The sequence below is a fragment of the Carex rostrata genome, chromosome 1 (assembly GCF_964058835.1).
Source record: "Carex rostrata chromosome 1, lpCarRost1.2, whole genome shotgun sequence".
In the NCBI taxonomy this organism is placed as follows: domain Eukaryota; kingdom Viridiplantae; phylum Streptophyta; class Magnoliopsida; order Poales; family Cyperaceae; genus Carex; species Carex rostrata.
The window spans coordinates 17,178,428-17,195,063 of record NC_135918.1 but is presented as its reverse complement, the minus strand read 5'-3'; the positions used below and the strand labels follow the sequence as shown (position 1 = coordinate 17,195,063).

The 16,636-nt window shown below is 34.3% G+C and overlaps 3 protein-coding genes across 6 annotated transcripts; 2 read left to right on the top strand and 1 right to left on the bottom strand.

Annotated features, from left to right (window-relative positions):
- Window positions 1-2,889: 2,889 nt before the first annotated feature.
- On the top strand, window positions 2,890-7,783 carry LOC144563140 (protein STICHEL-like 2). 4 transcript variants are annotated; one of them, XM_078312805.1, is made up of 7 exons: window positions 2,890-3,019; window positions 3,342-4,384; window positions 4,798-5,014; window positions 5,810-6,004; window positions 6,505-6,714; window positions 7,263-7,501; window positions 7,659-7,783. In XM_078312805.1, the coding sequence occupies exons 2-7, from the start codon at window positions 3,401-3,403 to the stop codon at window positions 7,689-7,691; spliced, it is 1,878 nt and encodes a 625-aa protein (XP_078168931.1). In that variant the 5' UTR covers window positions 2,890-3,019; window positions 3,342-3,400; the 3' UTR covers window positions 7,692-7,783. The 4 variants fall into 4 exon arrangements, with proteins under 4 accessions (XP_078168931.1, XP_078168705.1, XP_078168784.1 ...); XM_078312579.1 differs by lacking the exon at window positions 7,659-7,783 and having other exon boundaries at window positions 7,263-7,609; XM_078312658.1 differs by lacking the exons at window positions 2,890-3,019; window positions 7,659-7,783 and adding an exon at window positions 3,044-3,256 and having other exon boundaries at window positions 7,263-7,609.
- Window positions 7,784-8,732: 949 nt separating this feature from the next.
- PSBY (photosystem II BY) lies at window positions 8,733-9,553 on the top strand. Its single transcript, XM_078310649.1, has one exon. It carries the CDS (start codon window positions 8,891-8,893, stop codon window positions 9,455-9,457), a length of 567 nt encoding a protein of 188 aa, XP_078166775.1. The 5' UTR covers window positions 8,733-8,890; the 3' UTR covers window positions 9,458-9,553.
- A 3,333-nt stretch (window positions 9,554-12,886) lies between these two features.
- On the bottom strand, window positions 12,887-13,819 carry LOC144562746 (uncharacterized). Its single transcript, XM_078312039.1, has one exon. The coding sequence runs from the start codon at window positions 13,756-13,758 to the stop codon at window positions 13,033-13,035; it is 726 nt and encodes a 241-aa protein (XP_078168165.1). The 5' UTR covers window positions 13,759-13,819; the 3' UTR covers window positions 12,887-13,032.
- Between the last annotated feature and the right edge of the window lie 2,817 nt (window positions 13,820-16,636).

Here is a 16,636-nt window from a genome sequence, read left to right as displayed (position 1 = left end):
GATCTCCATGTTTTTTTTTCAAATAAAATTATTAACATGTGGTTTACTATATAATTTACAACAAAATACTATAAATACTATAAAATTGACCACATTCGCTGTATAAAAATTTATATAATTGACCCTCCATTCAGGTTTAATCTCCATAGTCTGATTCCACTCCTGGTGATCACTTTCAGGTATAATAACTCGACACAGACGTGCAACCTAGCCTTATAATAACATAGGATATGACCTGCAATATAAATTATGTCATTATTTATTTCTAAATAACAACTAAAATTTTGGACAATAAATTTTATTTTTTTGACAGCATTATTTTTTTTTTCCACACTTGGACCTATTTTTTTATTTTCTTCTTTCAACAAATTTAAAATTCGCAAAGGAAACAAATATTTCTTTTACAACATTATTTCAACATTTTTTCTTCCTAAATTAAAATTTTCGCTTCAAATACTCCATATTTAAAATCTTTTGTCTAATGCTAATTGATTTTCTACTTACGCTTGCCATTTTAATGTAGAGTTAAAATTTTTAAACCGTAAACTAGATTGGTTGATCTATTTACATCACCAACAATTAATTTTTTTTTTCAATATTTTATAATCAGATTAATGAGATTAACATCCAACATATACGAAGAACATAATTTAAATATTTGAAAATTAAGTATATTTGATTGCCGAAATATTATTAACAGGAAAATTACAAAAAATATATATCGACAATAGAGAAGCAAATCAAGCAATTTTCAGAAATTCAATATCCATGAAAAATGTGATGATTTATACTCATAATGTCCTCTGAACGTTATAGACCATAACATCCCGTTAATTGAAATCACTTCTCACACTAATTAGCAAAACAATGTAAAAAAAAAAAAATTATGGACATTATTCGCAACGTCCAGAGAGTTAAGTAATAAGGCCAAATGATTAATATAATGTCTTGGGGTTTTTTTTTTCTCTTGTAATGTTTCATTAATTACCGGTAATTTGATTTTGCTAATCAAAATATTGTGGTCTATCACCTTTTTCTTATAATTAGAATGTTGTGGTAATCTGATTTCATGAGAGAACGTTATAGATTATCACTTTTTTCTTATATATCGAGTTTTTGTAAACTGGTATTTTTTTTAAATTTTCTTATTAATAAAAATTTCGGATTTGATTGTAGATTTGTAGCATACTAGCATTAGACATTTGATGCAGTACATTGAGCAGCACGCCGCCAGTACCCAAACTGTTCTTGTTGACTTCAAAATAAACTGAGATAAAAAAATCACTCGTCGCTTATCACACAGGTGATCTGCTGCTATTTGTTAGTTTGTAAAGCGGATCTCAGCCCTTGATAACATACTAACGGCTAAGATCTCTTTCTTACAACAGGTAAAATCTACCACTGTACATCTACAACTGCAGACAATCCTTACAATGCGTGGTAATCCTGCGGTCTTTTCCTTTTCACACTACACCCCTAAATTTCAACAGAATTACATAATTATCCCTCCAGCGCGAATCACAAGAAAACCTCCCGCCAATACAATCTTCGCATTGAAACACATTACCACACTTTTTCGTTCCACTCCCTTTCTTTCACCCCTTCATTTACCACCTATTTACAGCACTGCCACAGGAGCGAAAGGAATTCATATCACCTGAGTTAATTCAAATTTTACATTAAGATCTGAACCGTTAAATTAGCTATAGCACGATTAATTACTAATTGGACGGTAGAGATCTAAACTCAAAATTTGAGTTACTTCGGAGAATATGGAATCGTCGGAATAACTGCCTGATTTTAATTTAATTTATAACTCCCGGCACCGTATTTAAAGCCTCCTCGGTTAATTTAATGGCGAGTTTCTATTTTGTCTTCTTCCTATGCGTACTATTACTGCACAGAGCAGAGTACACGCATAGTCGCATACTCTACTCTCTCTCTCTCTCTTATGGGTCGCCAGTCAGGCTAGCGACCTGTGTCTACATCTCCGTTTTTAACAATCCAGGTCCTCTCTGTTTCTCTGTCAAGAGAGAAAGCGGTTTGAAAAAACTGGAGACGATTATGAATTCAGATGTGTTAGTAATTTTATTATCTTATCCTTTTTTTTCTTCTTGAATTTTGGATCAGAAAGAATGTGATGAGTCCCCATTTCTACAGATTTACTTACTGTTCAGAGAACCGATCCAAAAATAATAATTTTATTTTTTGGTTTTATTTTGTGATAATATTTTGGAATTTCATTAAAGAAGGAATATTTTTTTGAATCTTTTAGGTGGTTAATTAATGCATGGAAGCTGATGTGATATCAGTACTTCACCATGCAAGCACCCTTTTTGTATGACCATATTACCCCTATCGTTACAAAACCTCTTCCTATTTTACGGGTAAAGGTTTTAGCAGAATAATTTTGGCTAAATGCAGCGCAAGATCATATGCAATCTGTTTGAACTCTATAGTGTCCGCGCTGTAGGAAGCCAAAACTGGTCTGTTAAAATTAATAATTCATTTTTTAGTTTTATTGTGGAAATATTTTTGAATGTCATTAAAGGAGGAATATTATTTTGAATCTTTTAGGTGGTTAATTAATGCACGGAGGCTGATATGATATCAGTACTTCACCATGCAAGCAACCTTTTTGTATGACCATATTACCCCTGGCGTTACAGAACCCCTCCCTATTAATAACGGGTAAAGATTTTAACAGAGTAATTTTGGCTAAATGCAGTCCAATATCATGTGCAATCTGTTTGAACTTTATAGGCTGTCCGCGCTGTATGAAGCTAAAACTGCTCTGTTAAAAATTTCCACCCCCTATTTACAACATTGCCATTCTAGTTATCTAGTATAGACACTAGTACTAGTGGTTTGTGCTTTGGCCTGAAAAGCTTCTCTTCTTTTTGGTTTTGCTGCTGCTCTGCTCTCACATCAATGCTCCTTTGAAATCGGGGAGAGACAATGGTCACACAAGTGGGGTTTTCTTGGGGCGCTTTTTTAAAAGCCTTTCTTTGTCTTCTTTGTAAGTTTCCAATTTGTTTTTTGGCATTTGTTCATATGTTCATATCTTGGATTCTCTCCTTTGCTCTTGTTATTGTTTGTTTCTGCATTTTTGTCAAAGGTTACAATTCCTCGGTTTCTGGGTCTCAAAATTTTCATTTTTTCTTCTTTTCTTTTTTCCTTTGCTTTGAGAAAGCATTTTTTTTCCCTCTTTTTCATGCACATTTCTTGCAATATAGCTCCAATAATGCTCAATTCGGTAAAATTTGGTTTATTTCAATTTATTACTTATTTATATATATATATGTATTTTTCTCTAATCCAACTTCATTTGTTCATTCCAGAGCTAACTACAACAATACCAATTTAAAGAAAAGAAACTAAAGGCATTTTTAAAAAAAAAATGCTGGAAGGAAGGAGGCACTCAGTTGACATCCCGATTTCGCGAACTTTAATGGCTTTAATGAGATCAAGGTCTTTAAGAGATCCTGACACAAATTCTCTTTCAAAATTCAATTCTCTGCTCGAGAAATCGAGCCGGGAATTTGGTTCTTGCAACCATACAAATTCTGATTTAAACGGCCTCAGTCGACACAGCTTCAGCTGCGCATGGAACGCACACATTGAGAAAACAAGAGAAGAATCACAGGGTTTTGATAGTGAATTTGATTTGAGCTTGAATAGTTTGAATCAGAAATACAAACCGAGGTCTTTTGATGAATTGGTGGGACAGAGTGTGGCGGTACAATCTCTTAAATGTGCTATTTCAAAAGGGATGATTGCGCCGATGTACCTTTTTCATGGACCTGGTGGTACAGGTAAATCGTCAGCTGCGAGAATTTTCGCAGCGGGTTTGAATTGCCGGGCTTTGAACAAGCCTAAGCCGTGTGGTTTTTGCCACGAGTGCACGCTTGTTTTGTCTGGTAAGAGTCGAGAAGTGAAAGAATTCGAAGCGGCAAAACTGAATTCCAAAACGAAAATTGTGTCTCTTCTCAAAAGCGCCTCGGTGGTACCACTCAAACTGCAATACAAGGTATTCATAATAGATGATTGTCACAATCTCGAAGAGGAAGCATGGAGCAGCTTATGTACCAATCATGAATTTATACCTCAATATTTGGTACTAATAATGGTAACATCCAACTTGGAGAAATTACCAGATGGGTTCGTACCGAAGTGCCAGTCATACCGGTTTGGTAAGATAGAGAGTTCATTTATAATTAGTAGGTTAAGATTGATTTGCTTGAAAGAAGGGTTTGAATTTGAAGAAGGCGCACTCGAATTGTTAGCACGAAGAGCTGATGGTTCGATTCGGGAGGCAATTACAGTGCTTGATCAACTCAGTTTACTTGGCAAGAGAATTACTCGAAGAAAAGCGTATGAACTAGTAAGACATAATACTGAATTAAATAACTTATTTTCTATGCTAGCATGTACATATTATATGAAACTGCACTGACTCCTAATCGAATTATTTTGGATTCAGAAGTAAAAAAAATCATTTTATCTACAAATAGTGGTCAAATTGGTGTATTACCAAATCACGCTTTACCAAATGGGTATGGTACCAGCATGTACAGATTAAATTGTTCTAATTTGGTGTCGCTTGTCTTTAAAATTCCTGGTGACAAGGATTATGGTACCATTCTTGTAGATTGTTACGATGCTCTGCCAAATAAAAACTTAACTAGGTCTACACTGCATCAATTACATCCGTACCAATGAAAATTGAGGAAATGTACTATGCTAAATTAAAATATACTTTTCGAGTAGTAAAATGCGTATTTTATTTGTTGTCAGATTGGAGATGTGTCGGAAGATGAATTGGTCGAGTTACTTGATCTGGCATTCTCATCTGATGCTGCGAGTGTGGTGGTAAGAGCACGAGAGATCATGAGCTCAAAGGTGGACCCCACACAGCTCTCCTCGCAACTCACCAATCTCATCATGGAAATCTTAGCTGGGAAGTGCCAGCAGGGATCTCCAGAAATTACCCAAAAATTCAATCGGCATACTCGTATGTTTCTTTGCTCTCATTTCTTTTCGTCGTTTAATTTTGTTTAACAGTAGAATGCAAATTGAACAATAACCTGGCTTGGGAAGAATTTTTTTTGCATTGAACAATTGGGTAATTTAGTTATGTTTGGTTTGCTTTTGCTAATTGCAAGTGATTTCCAAAATAGTAGTAGATGTTTCTTGCAAATATGGTGAAATATGAGGTATGATTTTGCAAAAGATCTATCAAAGTAAAGCATTTCAAACTCAAAATCACAATATAAAAAAATTGTAGAGAAGATCCCTGTCTAGCTTTATTGGGAAACCAAAAGGGCATGTCCTTACACTGTCAGTGGTCACTGCATCATGTACACTTAAAACATCAAACATATCACTGACTTCTTTTTGTAAGGTTAAAAAAATAAAATTTTCATGGAATAAAAAACATTAGTTTGTAAAAATACCATACAGGCATACGGCCAAAATTGAAATAATTGCTAATTTGGCTTCATAAATTGAAATTTATTCCAAACAATGGATCCTATGTGTAGAAAGAACCATAAATTTATTCCATACAGGGTATTAGAATGATTGCCTCAAGATTTTGATGCATAGAAAGAACCATAAATTTTTTTTGGCTCCAAACAATGGATCCTATGTGGCCAAGTCGAACTACGTCGGCTGTATGGTATCTAAAACCTACGGTACTCATTAGAATACCCTATATTATTTTATATTAATTTATATAAATAATAATTTCTTTCATAAATTTATCCAAGAAAATGTGCACACGTTAAATATTTGTTTGACTATACAGTTGCAGAGGTTGGCATGGAAAGGCTGAGAAATGCATTGGAAATACTTTCTGAGACAGAGAAGCAACTGAAAACTGCAAAGAATCCATCTACTTGGCTCACAGCTGCTCTTCTCCAGTTCAATTCTACTGGAGACACTGTTTATCAATCAAACACTTTTGTCTCCAAGTCATCAGAGAAGATAGCCCATAACACAGGTCTAAATGAGCTTTTATCTGGTCCTGTCTACTCTACTATATAGGCCTTTGTATTTTTTAACTTCATATCACCTAAAGTAATTCAAATATTGAGTTTAGATCCAGACCGTCCGATGTGCTTTTGCACGAATATTAATGAGCCCTCGTGCATTCCACCTCGAGCCGGATTGGCCTGGATTCTGATCAGACTTTATGGATCTAAACTCAAAATTTGAGTTAGTTCAGAGGATCCAGACTGTTTTTTTGGGAGAGCAACTATTGTATACTGTATGTGGAACTGTTTTTTTTATTGATATGGGTGGTATATACCGGTACCAGGCTGCTCATTATAGTCAAGATATAGTAGATACCAGACCGAACGATAAACAATCAAAATATTTCTCGGGATTTGTATTAGATTCTTAATTAGAACTCGAAGAAAATTGATCCAATCAGGTGTGCAACCAACCTAATTGTTTATAATTCTATTTAACCCCAAATGGCAAACCATTATTTTACAGATGACAAGCTTATAAGTAGAGCCTTAGAAGAGGATTGCGAGAGCTCTTCTTTGGGAGAAGATGGGGATATGAATCATTTGGAGCATCATTTACAGGAGCCAGAAATACTAACTGTGATATGGAGAAGAGCTCTTGAAAAATGCACATCTGATTCACTCAAAGATACATTGCTAAAGGAAGGGAAATTATGTTCAATATACTTTTGCAAAGGTGATGTTCTCTACCTTTTTAAAATTTTATAAACAATGCAAATCCGATGGATGGGATTTACTGTGTTGTTTGTCAATATTTCCTAAAGAGTTGGGCTATGGTGTTTTATGAAGTAATAGCACTTTCTTATTTAACATTTGTATTTTTTTTTATTTTAGAGTCCAAATGGTCGATCCGAACCGTTTAATATGATCTCCATTTTAAAATGTACATGGAGACCAAATTTTACATTTTTTGGAACCTTTTTCACTATTTAATTAGATAAGTAGAAAATCGCTGTTATTAGATGGTCCAAAATCTTTGAAAAACAGCGATTTTCTACCTATCTAAAAAAATAGTTAAAAAATTATAAAAAAATGAAAAATTTGGTTTACAAGCACATTTTAATATGAAAATCATACTGAACTCTGTTCAAATCGGCTGTTTGGACTTTGAAAACACTGATATGAGCATAAAATAAAATATGGCCCTTCATGAAGCATCATAACTGAACTCTTTCTAAAAATGAGAAGTTGCTATAAACAAAAGATCAAATTTTTTTAATGCAGGTCGTGCAATTGCGGAGATAGAATTATGCAAATCGAACGACTCAAAATCTGAGGCATTCTTAGAACCAATTCGTACCTCTCTCCAAAGTGTGCTTGGGTGTAATGTTGAGATCAGAACCAGTGTTCCTAAAATAAGTATAAACAAAGTAGAATTTACAGATTCAACCACCAACGAAGCATCAAAGAAACCCGAGAACCCGAATGTTTGTTCAAGACAACACGAGGATACTGTTTCTGAGGTTCAACAAATGGAAAGGAAAATGAGATGCTTCATGCGCATTAAGGCATGTTTTAAGTGCTTTTCGTCGTGCGGGAAGCACAAGAAACCATGACAAAGATGCGAAAGGAATTTATTTACATGGCACAAGAGATATCTAATTAATTTTAGCATCACAGTTTTTGCTTTGTTTTAAATTGTTGCTCTTGTAGAAACTAGAATGCATATTAAGCTCAGGATTTCTCTTCTCTTTTACAGATTCAAATCCTGTGATTTTTGGACCAGTAACTGTTACTCTTACATAGTGCAAAATTGCAAATGCTTTTGAGATATGTTTTTATTTATTTACTGTATTTTGCAATGCTGCACTTGATATTTGGGCCTTCTTTTGCTCTTAACTTTGAATGAAAGGGACCCAAATCAATCTCTGGAATTATACAAACAATGAAGTATTAATTGGTTAATAATTGTATGTACCGTTTCATACCGTTTGGTTATTCATACCGGTACAAGAAAAATGAGAACACCCACTAAAAAAATATTTTTCATGTTTGTCCACAATTTAACGGATTTACTGTATAATAATGCCTACTAGTACGTAATAAATGTAATAGTGAGGCTATGGGAATATGCATATCACATATTTATAATTATATTTTTAAAGTTCAAAAAGTCGATCCAAACGTTTAAACATTATTCTATAAGAAAAGTCGACAAATTTTTTTTTTTTTTAGAATTTTCTTACTTTTTTTAGGTTGATAGAAAATATCTAATAATTCTGGACCACCCAAAATAATGATTTTTTTTATCTATCTAAAAATATAATAAAGAAGTTCCAAAATTATAATTTTTTTTTTCTGCAAGTAATTTTTACATGGAGATCATATTTACTGTTCAGATCAACTATTTAAACTTTTAAAATAAAGATAGAGATCCATAATATCATTAATTATGGTATAGCCCCACTGATAAATTAAGCTTACATTAACAACCAAATGAAATGAAATAAAATAATATTTTTCTCCTTCCCCCTCTCTCTCTATACATATATTCTCTATCAGTACCTTAAAATTAAGAATATTCTAGAGAAGTCTAGAAAATATCATCAGTCAATTCTCTCATAAAGATTATCCTTGCTATCAGATCGATAGAGATAACAAGCAGAGAAAAGTGACAGAGAACATGCGGTTCATATCATCTCTTAAAACATCCATCAGATAAGGTTGCAATCTCAAATCACACCCTCCTATTGGAATGCACACTTTTAATTGGATAAGGCCACAAGCCCAAACCACATTTTCCCTCTCTAGAACCACCACATCCAAATCAAAAACCATATCACAAGTTGCTAAGCTCTAACCAACCAACCAAACAAGTCTCATTTGCTCAATCAATTCTCATTTCTTAACAAATGGCAGCAACTACTATCATGGCTATGCTCAAACCAAAGATCACCAACCCGGCAGTTAAACCGGCTTTACCGATCAAACCCATCTCTCTCATCTCCCTCCAAAACCTCTCAAAGAATCTCCCCGTAAAACCGCTCACCTCAACCGCCATTGCTGGGCTTGTCTTTGCGGAATTATCGACCACACACCCGGCTTTTGCGGCACAACAATTAGCCGACATTGCAGCAGAGGGTGATAACAGAGGGTTGCTTTTGTTGTTTGTCGTGGCGCCGGCAATTGCATGGGTTTTGTACAACATTCTTCAACCGGCTTTGAACCAGTTGAACAAAATGAGGAGCGAAAAGGGGTTCATTGCCGGGCTTGGGCTTGGTGCTGGACTCACTGCTGCCGGGTTGATGTCGGTGCCCAATGCCGATGCTGCTGAGATTCTGAGCATTGCCCAGGCAGCACCAGAGAGCGATAGCAGAGGGTTGCTTTTGTTGTTTGTCGTGGCACCGGCGATTGCGTGGGTCTTGTACAACATTCTTCAACCGGCGCTTAACCAACTCAACAAGATGAGATCTGGTTGATAGAGGTTTTCAGTGTTTTGTATATGTGATTAATGGAGAAAAAAAATGGGAAGAATTATTATGAGATCTTGTTGTTAATTAATTGGAGTTTTGAATAAGTTGGTTCTTGGTTCTTCCTTTTCATGATTAATTTGGGTTTGGTTGGTGAAGTTCTGTGTATATTGATTGGTCATAATGCATCAGCAAGTAAGTAGTATCTACCAAATAAATTATCTCCTGAATTTGTTTATGTTAATAATGAATAGGTTTTGGAATCATAATAAATTATTGTTGACAAACACTGTATTTCTTTTTCCATAACAAGGTACTCAACAAAACCAAAAATGATAATCAACCCAAAATAAGAAACAAAATTATAATCATACAAAATAGGGATGAGAGAATCAGATTACATTGCTTTAGTTATGATTGCTAGTTAGAAACCTGGCTAGTGAAGATTATATATACAAATTTTGGTAGTTAAAATAGAATTTCATGTGGTACAAATAATTACACAAAATTGCCTTATAATTAAGTTCTATAAGAAGTTATAAGTATTGCTTGAGTAGATATTAACAGAAATAATCGTTAAGGCCCCTTGCTTATAACTAAATTTGACATGTAACATTTTTTTTTGCTTTTGTGAATACAATTTTTCCTCTATTATCTGAATGCATTGGTAATTTCATGATTCCAATACGATAACATCACACAATTATGGTGCTATTTGTTATATTTTATAATTGGAACCACAAAAACTGGCTTGTGATTTGTTAGTTGCAACCAAATTTTGAGCAATCCAAATTTTTATATATATTTTTTCATATATTACTTGAGTAAAAGAAATAATTTTCCAACACCAGTTAGCGTATTACTGCTGAGTTGAGTTGACCCACAATGCTATTGGGCTTTAGAATTGTGGAGTCCATTAACAGCCCATATCTAATTATGCCATTGCAATTTTTTTAGTCATCAACTACCACTAGGGGTGAGTAATGAGCGAGTTAGGGTATGCTCGTGCTCACTCATTTAATAAATGAGCGAGTTGTTAAAAGAGCGAGTTCAAGCGAGCGGATAAATGAGCGAGTCGGAAATGAGCGAGTTTTAAATGAGCGAGTTATGAGCGGCTCACGAGTTATGAGTACTAAAATTTAATAAATTGTCATAATTCAATTAAATAGAATAATAACAAAAAAATCAACGGTATTACAAAAATAGAATAATAACAACATAAACTAACAATAGCATCAACAAACAACAATCAACAAAAACTAAAGCAGCACTAATAAAAATCCAACATAAATTCAAAAACATAAACTAACAACATCACACTGTTTTGAGGCGTCTGTTTAAAAAAATAAATAAATGTATAAACTATGAATATTTGGGATTGAATGTGGTGGCGGGATTAGATGTGGCAAATTTTAAATGAGCGAGTTGGGGCATACTCATGCTCGCTCATTTAATAAATGAGCGAGTTGTTAATGAGCGAGTTTAAGTGAGCGGATAAATGAGCGAGTTCAAGTGAGCATTTAGTGAGCGAGTTATGAGCGGCTCACGAGTTATGAGCAATTTACTCACCCCTAACTACCACAGAGATATGATGCACTTCTACGAGGCCCTGACAAATAAAAAAGACCAAAATAATTTAAATTTTTTCTTGCTTTCTACTACCATCATTAGATTTTATTAATTTTAAAGCCGATGATGTAGAATGCAAGAAAAATTGTATATAGACCGTGTATGTAATCGTAAATTGTACATAGATATGGGCTGTTAATGGAGTCTAATTTTTTTCATATATTACCTTGTCCAAATTTAGATTGTAGTATTTTGTCGCTGACCTTAAAAAAAAAAAAAAAAAAAAAAAAAAAAATTAAAATTGTAGTAAATTGTGGAGATCAATTTTTTTTATGAGTAGGGTTAAAACGCACCATTGGTTTTGTGCTTCAATCATATCTCACACCTTTATCTATGTTTATAAAGTTCAAACAGTCGATTCGAACCGCTCAACGTGTTATACATATTAAAATGTGCTTAGAGATAAAATTTTATATTTTTTAGAATTTTTTTACTATTTTTGTAGATAGGTACAAAATCATTGTTTTTGGATGATTCAGATGCAGAGATTTTCTACCTATCTAAAGAAATAGTAAAAAATTTTCAAAAAATATAAAATTTGATCTCTAAGCACATTTTAATATGTATAACATGTTAAGCAGTTCAAATCGACTATTTGAATTTTGTAAACGGAGATAGAGGTGTGGAGTATGGTTGAAGCACAAAACCAATGATTTATTTTAACCCTACTCTTTTTTTATTTATTACCTTGACACGGTTCTTTTATAGTAATCGTGTATGTAAATTGTATATAGACACAGCTTTATAAAAAATAACCGTGTCAGTTTTATAGATCTGACACGGTTCTATATACAATTTACATATTCCAGCAATTTAGACTTTGCAGTCCAACACCAGCTCATTACATTAGTATGCACTTTATTTAGAACACGTATCCTTGCATTAACTTAAAAGGGAATCTTTTGAGTTAATGCATTTTGACCGTCTGATTTAAAACAAAATCAATCTGCCCGTCTAATTTTAACACAGAATCTTTTAATATTAGTACAACTGAATTTCTCCATGCAAACCAACCAGAATGACCTCAAAAAAAATATTTTAATAACTCAAAATAATCGAAATCCAACTCAACTAATATACATCTGAACTAAAATGCCAATACCAAATGAAGTTTATACCTCTTGCTCAAACACAATGCAAACAAATGTTGCACTTGTATTTTTTTCAGATTCTATGTTTCTGTTTTTAAAGCTTGGTTGCGGCTCAACTGCTACATGTTAGTCACAAGATTTGAGAATTAAATCTGAATAATTCATTTTTTTTAGTGATGCCGAAACGAACCGCGAATTATTCGATTGACCGAACTTTGACCGAATTGAATCCGAATAATTCATGAATTTTACAAATTTTTCGTGAATTTTTCCCAAAACAATTTTTTTTTTGCTCTCTTGCAGGACTAAGATCTCCGATCTAAATAATTCCGAATCATTCCCTAATTATACCCAAATTATTCATGAATTACGAATTTTTGACCTCACCTCACCGAACCCAAATTTTTCATTTGTCACTATGGTTACTATGTGTAATGCTTCAGTAGGTGGCAAAAAATTATAACTGGTCTTCTGCAACCAATCCGGACTCAGCACCGGTCTCAAATTTAATTTATTACAAATTTTTAGAATTAGGAAGCTTGAGCTTCAAACAAGCCAAGATTAAATTATAGTTAGTAGTTGCACAAGATCCTAATGCAATCTGTAAGTTTTAAAAAAGCTTTTCGAGGTAACAAAATACAATTTGTTGATCTCGGAAAGAGCTTTGATCCTCAAAACTGCAGCCTTTTTGAGAAACTTTCTTTTGTTCTTTAAAATGACACGCTTTATATACAAAAATTAATTACACCTACTCAGATTGCTTCAAAAATATTCCCATCAAAAGTTTTCTACTTTCTAACCTAATTCCAAAATCAAAATTCCAAAATTCAAAACTAAAACAAACGCAAAGCTTTCCTCTAAATCTCAGCTTCGTTTTTTCAAAACCACCTCAGTATCCAATCCAAAGGCATCAACTTTCTCTGTACTTACCAGATCAGATTGCTTGAACAACCCTACAATCCCATCTACCCCGAGCAGATCATTTGCTGAGTACTTGTCGCCTCGCCGATGGAGCGCCACGTGGATCACCGCCACGCCTCCCGGCTTGAGTGTCCTCTCAACCTCTCCGATGAATCTGTCAGGGTACAGTGCGTGATCAAACACATTGGAGAATTCGAAATCAAAAGAACTGGATTTGAATGGTTGCTTATGGAAGTCTCCTTTGACGACTAGAGGAGGGGAAGGGACGAGATCCATGCCGATTGAATCAACCACGCCGACCTTTTTCAAGGCGGCAACTTCTTGCCCGAGGCGCGCACCGATGCAAAGCGCACGAGAGGTGTTGGTGAGGAGGTGGCGGGATTGGAGGCGGGAGAAGATCTGAGAGAAGACGAGGAGTTTGCGATCCCAGTCACGGGTTGCCCAGAGGTGACGGAGGTGAGGGTTGAGGGTTTTGTTGAGCTGAAGCTTTAGGTATTCGTCGTAAGAGGGGAATGCGCGGCGGATGCGGATGAAAGGGGAGGAGGTAGTTGGGGTGGAGAAGGAGATGGAGGTTGTGGAGGGGCGTGAGTGAAGGAGGATGAAGAAGAGGAGGGAGAGAGGTAGAAGGAGAAGAAAGGGTTTCAAGAGAGGAGGTTTCTCTCCTGCCATGGCGAAGAGACAAGGAGAGAGAATATAGAGAAATAAAAGAGAAAAGAAAGAGAACAGAGATGAAAGGTTGATGCTTTTTTTGGGTGCTGGGATTGCATAGGAAATCCTCTGTTCACAAATCTGGCCTACTTATGACTTGTGGGGCCATACCACACGTAAAGTGCTATGGGGCCCATTTGTCAGGGATGAGTGTCACGGGTGTGTTTGAATTTGTTGGCAGTGAATTTTGGGTGCTGGGATTGAAGAGGAAATCCTCTGTGCACATGTCTGCACTATGAGTTGGTGTAAGTTTATTCTGTCTTGTGGGACCTAGATTCAATTTTGTGAGTTGTAATGTGGTGCTGGATCCATTTGTCAGGGAGGAAATGTCACGGGTGTGATTGAATTTGATGGCAGTGAATTTGGGGAGGAGCGAAAGAAAGAGGAATGTCGTTTTCCTTTCCCCAATAAGCGGTGAACGGATCTGCGTTGTCACATGTCGGGTGGACCCATTACTTTATTTTCTTTATCTACTATTGGAATAATATCTCCAGTTATATTATACTGGAGATGTCCTTTGTTAGATCGTACAAGTCAATTTCATTTCCATTCGTACAGCTTGAAAGATTTGTTTCTTATTTGAACTTGAGAAGTTTAGATTTAGATGTTTAAATCGGGTAAAATTTATGGTAGTGAGATACAGTTCGGAGCAATGTTATCACCGGACGTTGAATCGGTAAAGGTTTGGTCAACAGTTCACTAGTGACAGCTGATTTTTTAATTAATTATATACATATTATGTTTGAGGAGGAGGGATCAAAGTTACAACATTTTTTGAATTACAACAAATTAAAACAATTATTTTTTATATTTTGAAAGTTTAAATCGTCGATTCAAACCGTTAGATGTGATCTCTACAATCAAATGTGCTTGAAGACCAAATTTTACATTTTTTGAAATTTTTTACTATTTATTAAAATGGGTACAATATTCAATGGTCTGAATTTGACTGGTTTTTGTACCAATCTTAATAAATAGTAAAAAAATTTCAAAAAATGTAAAATTTGGTCTCCAAGCACATTTTATTGTAGAGATCACATCTAACAGTTTGGATCGACGATTTGAACTTTCAAAATGTAAAAAATGCTTATTGTAACTTGTTGTAACTTGATCCCTCCTCATGTTTGAGACTATATATATAAATGACCATTATTTCATATATTTTTTATGAACATAATTATGCTGTTACATACTCTCTAGTCTCTATATAGAGTTAGGCTAATATGACACTAGTGTTATATCAAACTAAATAACACCACATCTTAAACCCTTAGATCTGCTTTAAGATTCGTACTATCCGCTTTTACTGTTCAAGCACTTTATTTTGTACGAATCTTAAAGCAGATCTAAGGGTTTAAGATGTGGTGTTATTTAGTTTGATATAACACTAGTGTCATATTAGCCTAACTCCTCTATATACTTCAATTGAAACTTGAGTTTTGAAGTGTGGAGATTGTATCAAAAAAAAATTTCTGTTAGAGGGAAGGCAAGTTGATTTTTAGATCTTAGTTAATAAATAGAAGAAACATGGGTTCTGTGAACGACCAGCCTCACCTCCTCATTTGAGTTCTTCCATTCGTACTAAGCCAACTCTTTTCCCCATCTCTTCCCTTCCAAAATCGTGCTTAGCTATCTCCCAGTGTACTTGCTTGTTGAAACGTTATCTCTTTGAGGTATGATTTGACATTCATTAAACGGTTGAAACTCGAGCACCAAGTCAAGATCTATTCTATTTCTAGTGCAAGAGGACTGCTTTGTTCAGAGGAGCACAATTCATCGAATAGGAAGCAGTTCAGTTGTGCGATTGGAGAGGAAGAAGGAAACAAGAACCAAATATGTTTAAAACCGGTTTTTCGTTTTCTAAACAGTGGCCGGTTTTCAAATAAAACCAATAAAAAACCAGGTTTGGACCGGTTCAGTTACATTTATGATCTCTTTAAAGAACCAAACCGGACTGGGATCCAGTTCCTGTTTTTTCCGAATGAACCGTCCGGTCCGGTTTTAATAACAATGGTTCGGAGAATTGATTTGTTTTTACCTTTTGGTTGCAAACTTAATTTACATTGAAAGGTTTGGGAAATAAGATATCTAGACTTGATTTTTTGTCCTTGCATAAAAAAGTTCTCCGAATATTTTTTAAATTTTTTTTTGTCATAATATCAATAACAAGGTAAGTACTTTTTGCGAAAAAAAAACGCATTTATGACGGTACTCCGTCGTGAAAAATCACTTTTTACTCTTGTGAAAAGTGCCAATCTTTTGTATATATATATAACAGTATAACAGTATAACATGATTTGAAAATTATGGATTTACATATATATGATTAGTTCAAAATTTTAGATTATGTGAAATATCCAATTTTAAAATGTCTATCTCATCTTTTAAGAGCAAGCGACATCCAATTTGAATAAATTCCAAGATATAATATTTTACATACCCAACAAATTAATAACAACCCTTGTTTTAATTAATTTTGTTGTGTCTTTGTGAGAGAAAAGATTTTAAATTGTAAACAATGATTTTGTTTCTATTTCTTTACTGCTTATATATGTGCCTCTTATATGTATCTATTTTATTGTATTTTGTGTGAAAAGTCTGGTTTGGAGAAAAGCCAAAACTAAAACTTCAATAATTGTTTCTTCGAAAAAATTAAATTAGATTTCAGGAAAGCTGCACAGAAGCAAAGGTGTGCATTTTTTAACACCAATTTGAAATTGTTGAATGGCTCTATTTTCATTCAATCTATTTAGGATTAATTGAGGTAAGTTGTTAACTTGTTATATATATATATATATATATGAGGTGGGCTACGGTGAGTTGCGAAGTAAAGCGACTA

What these genes read in the sequence shown, in the direction of transcription:
- LOC144563140 (XM_078312579.1), top strand. Translation starts at nt 3,401, where the DNA reads ATGCTGGAAGGAAGGAGGCACTCAGTTGACATCCCGATTTCGCGAACT. An exon ending in GAAGAAAAGCGTATGAACTA is followed by an intron (nt 4,385 to 4,797) that starts GTAAGACATAAT and finishes ATTTGTTGTCAG; the next exon opens with ATTGGAGATGTGTCGGAAGA. An exon ending in AAAATTCAATCGGCATACTC is followed by an intron (nt 5,015 to 5,809) that starts GTATGTTTCTTT and finishes TTGACTATACAG; the next exon opens with TTGCAGAGGTTGGCATGGAA.
- PSBY (XM_078310649.1), top strand. Translation starts at nt 8,891, where the DNA reads ATGGCAGCAACTACTATCATGGCTATGCTCAAACCAAAGATCACCAAC.
- LOC144562746 (XM_078312039.1), bottom strand. Translation starts at nt 13,758, where the DNA reads ATGGCAGGAGAGAAACCTCCTCTCTTGAAACCCTTTCTTCTCCTTCTA.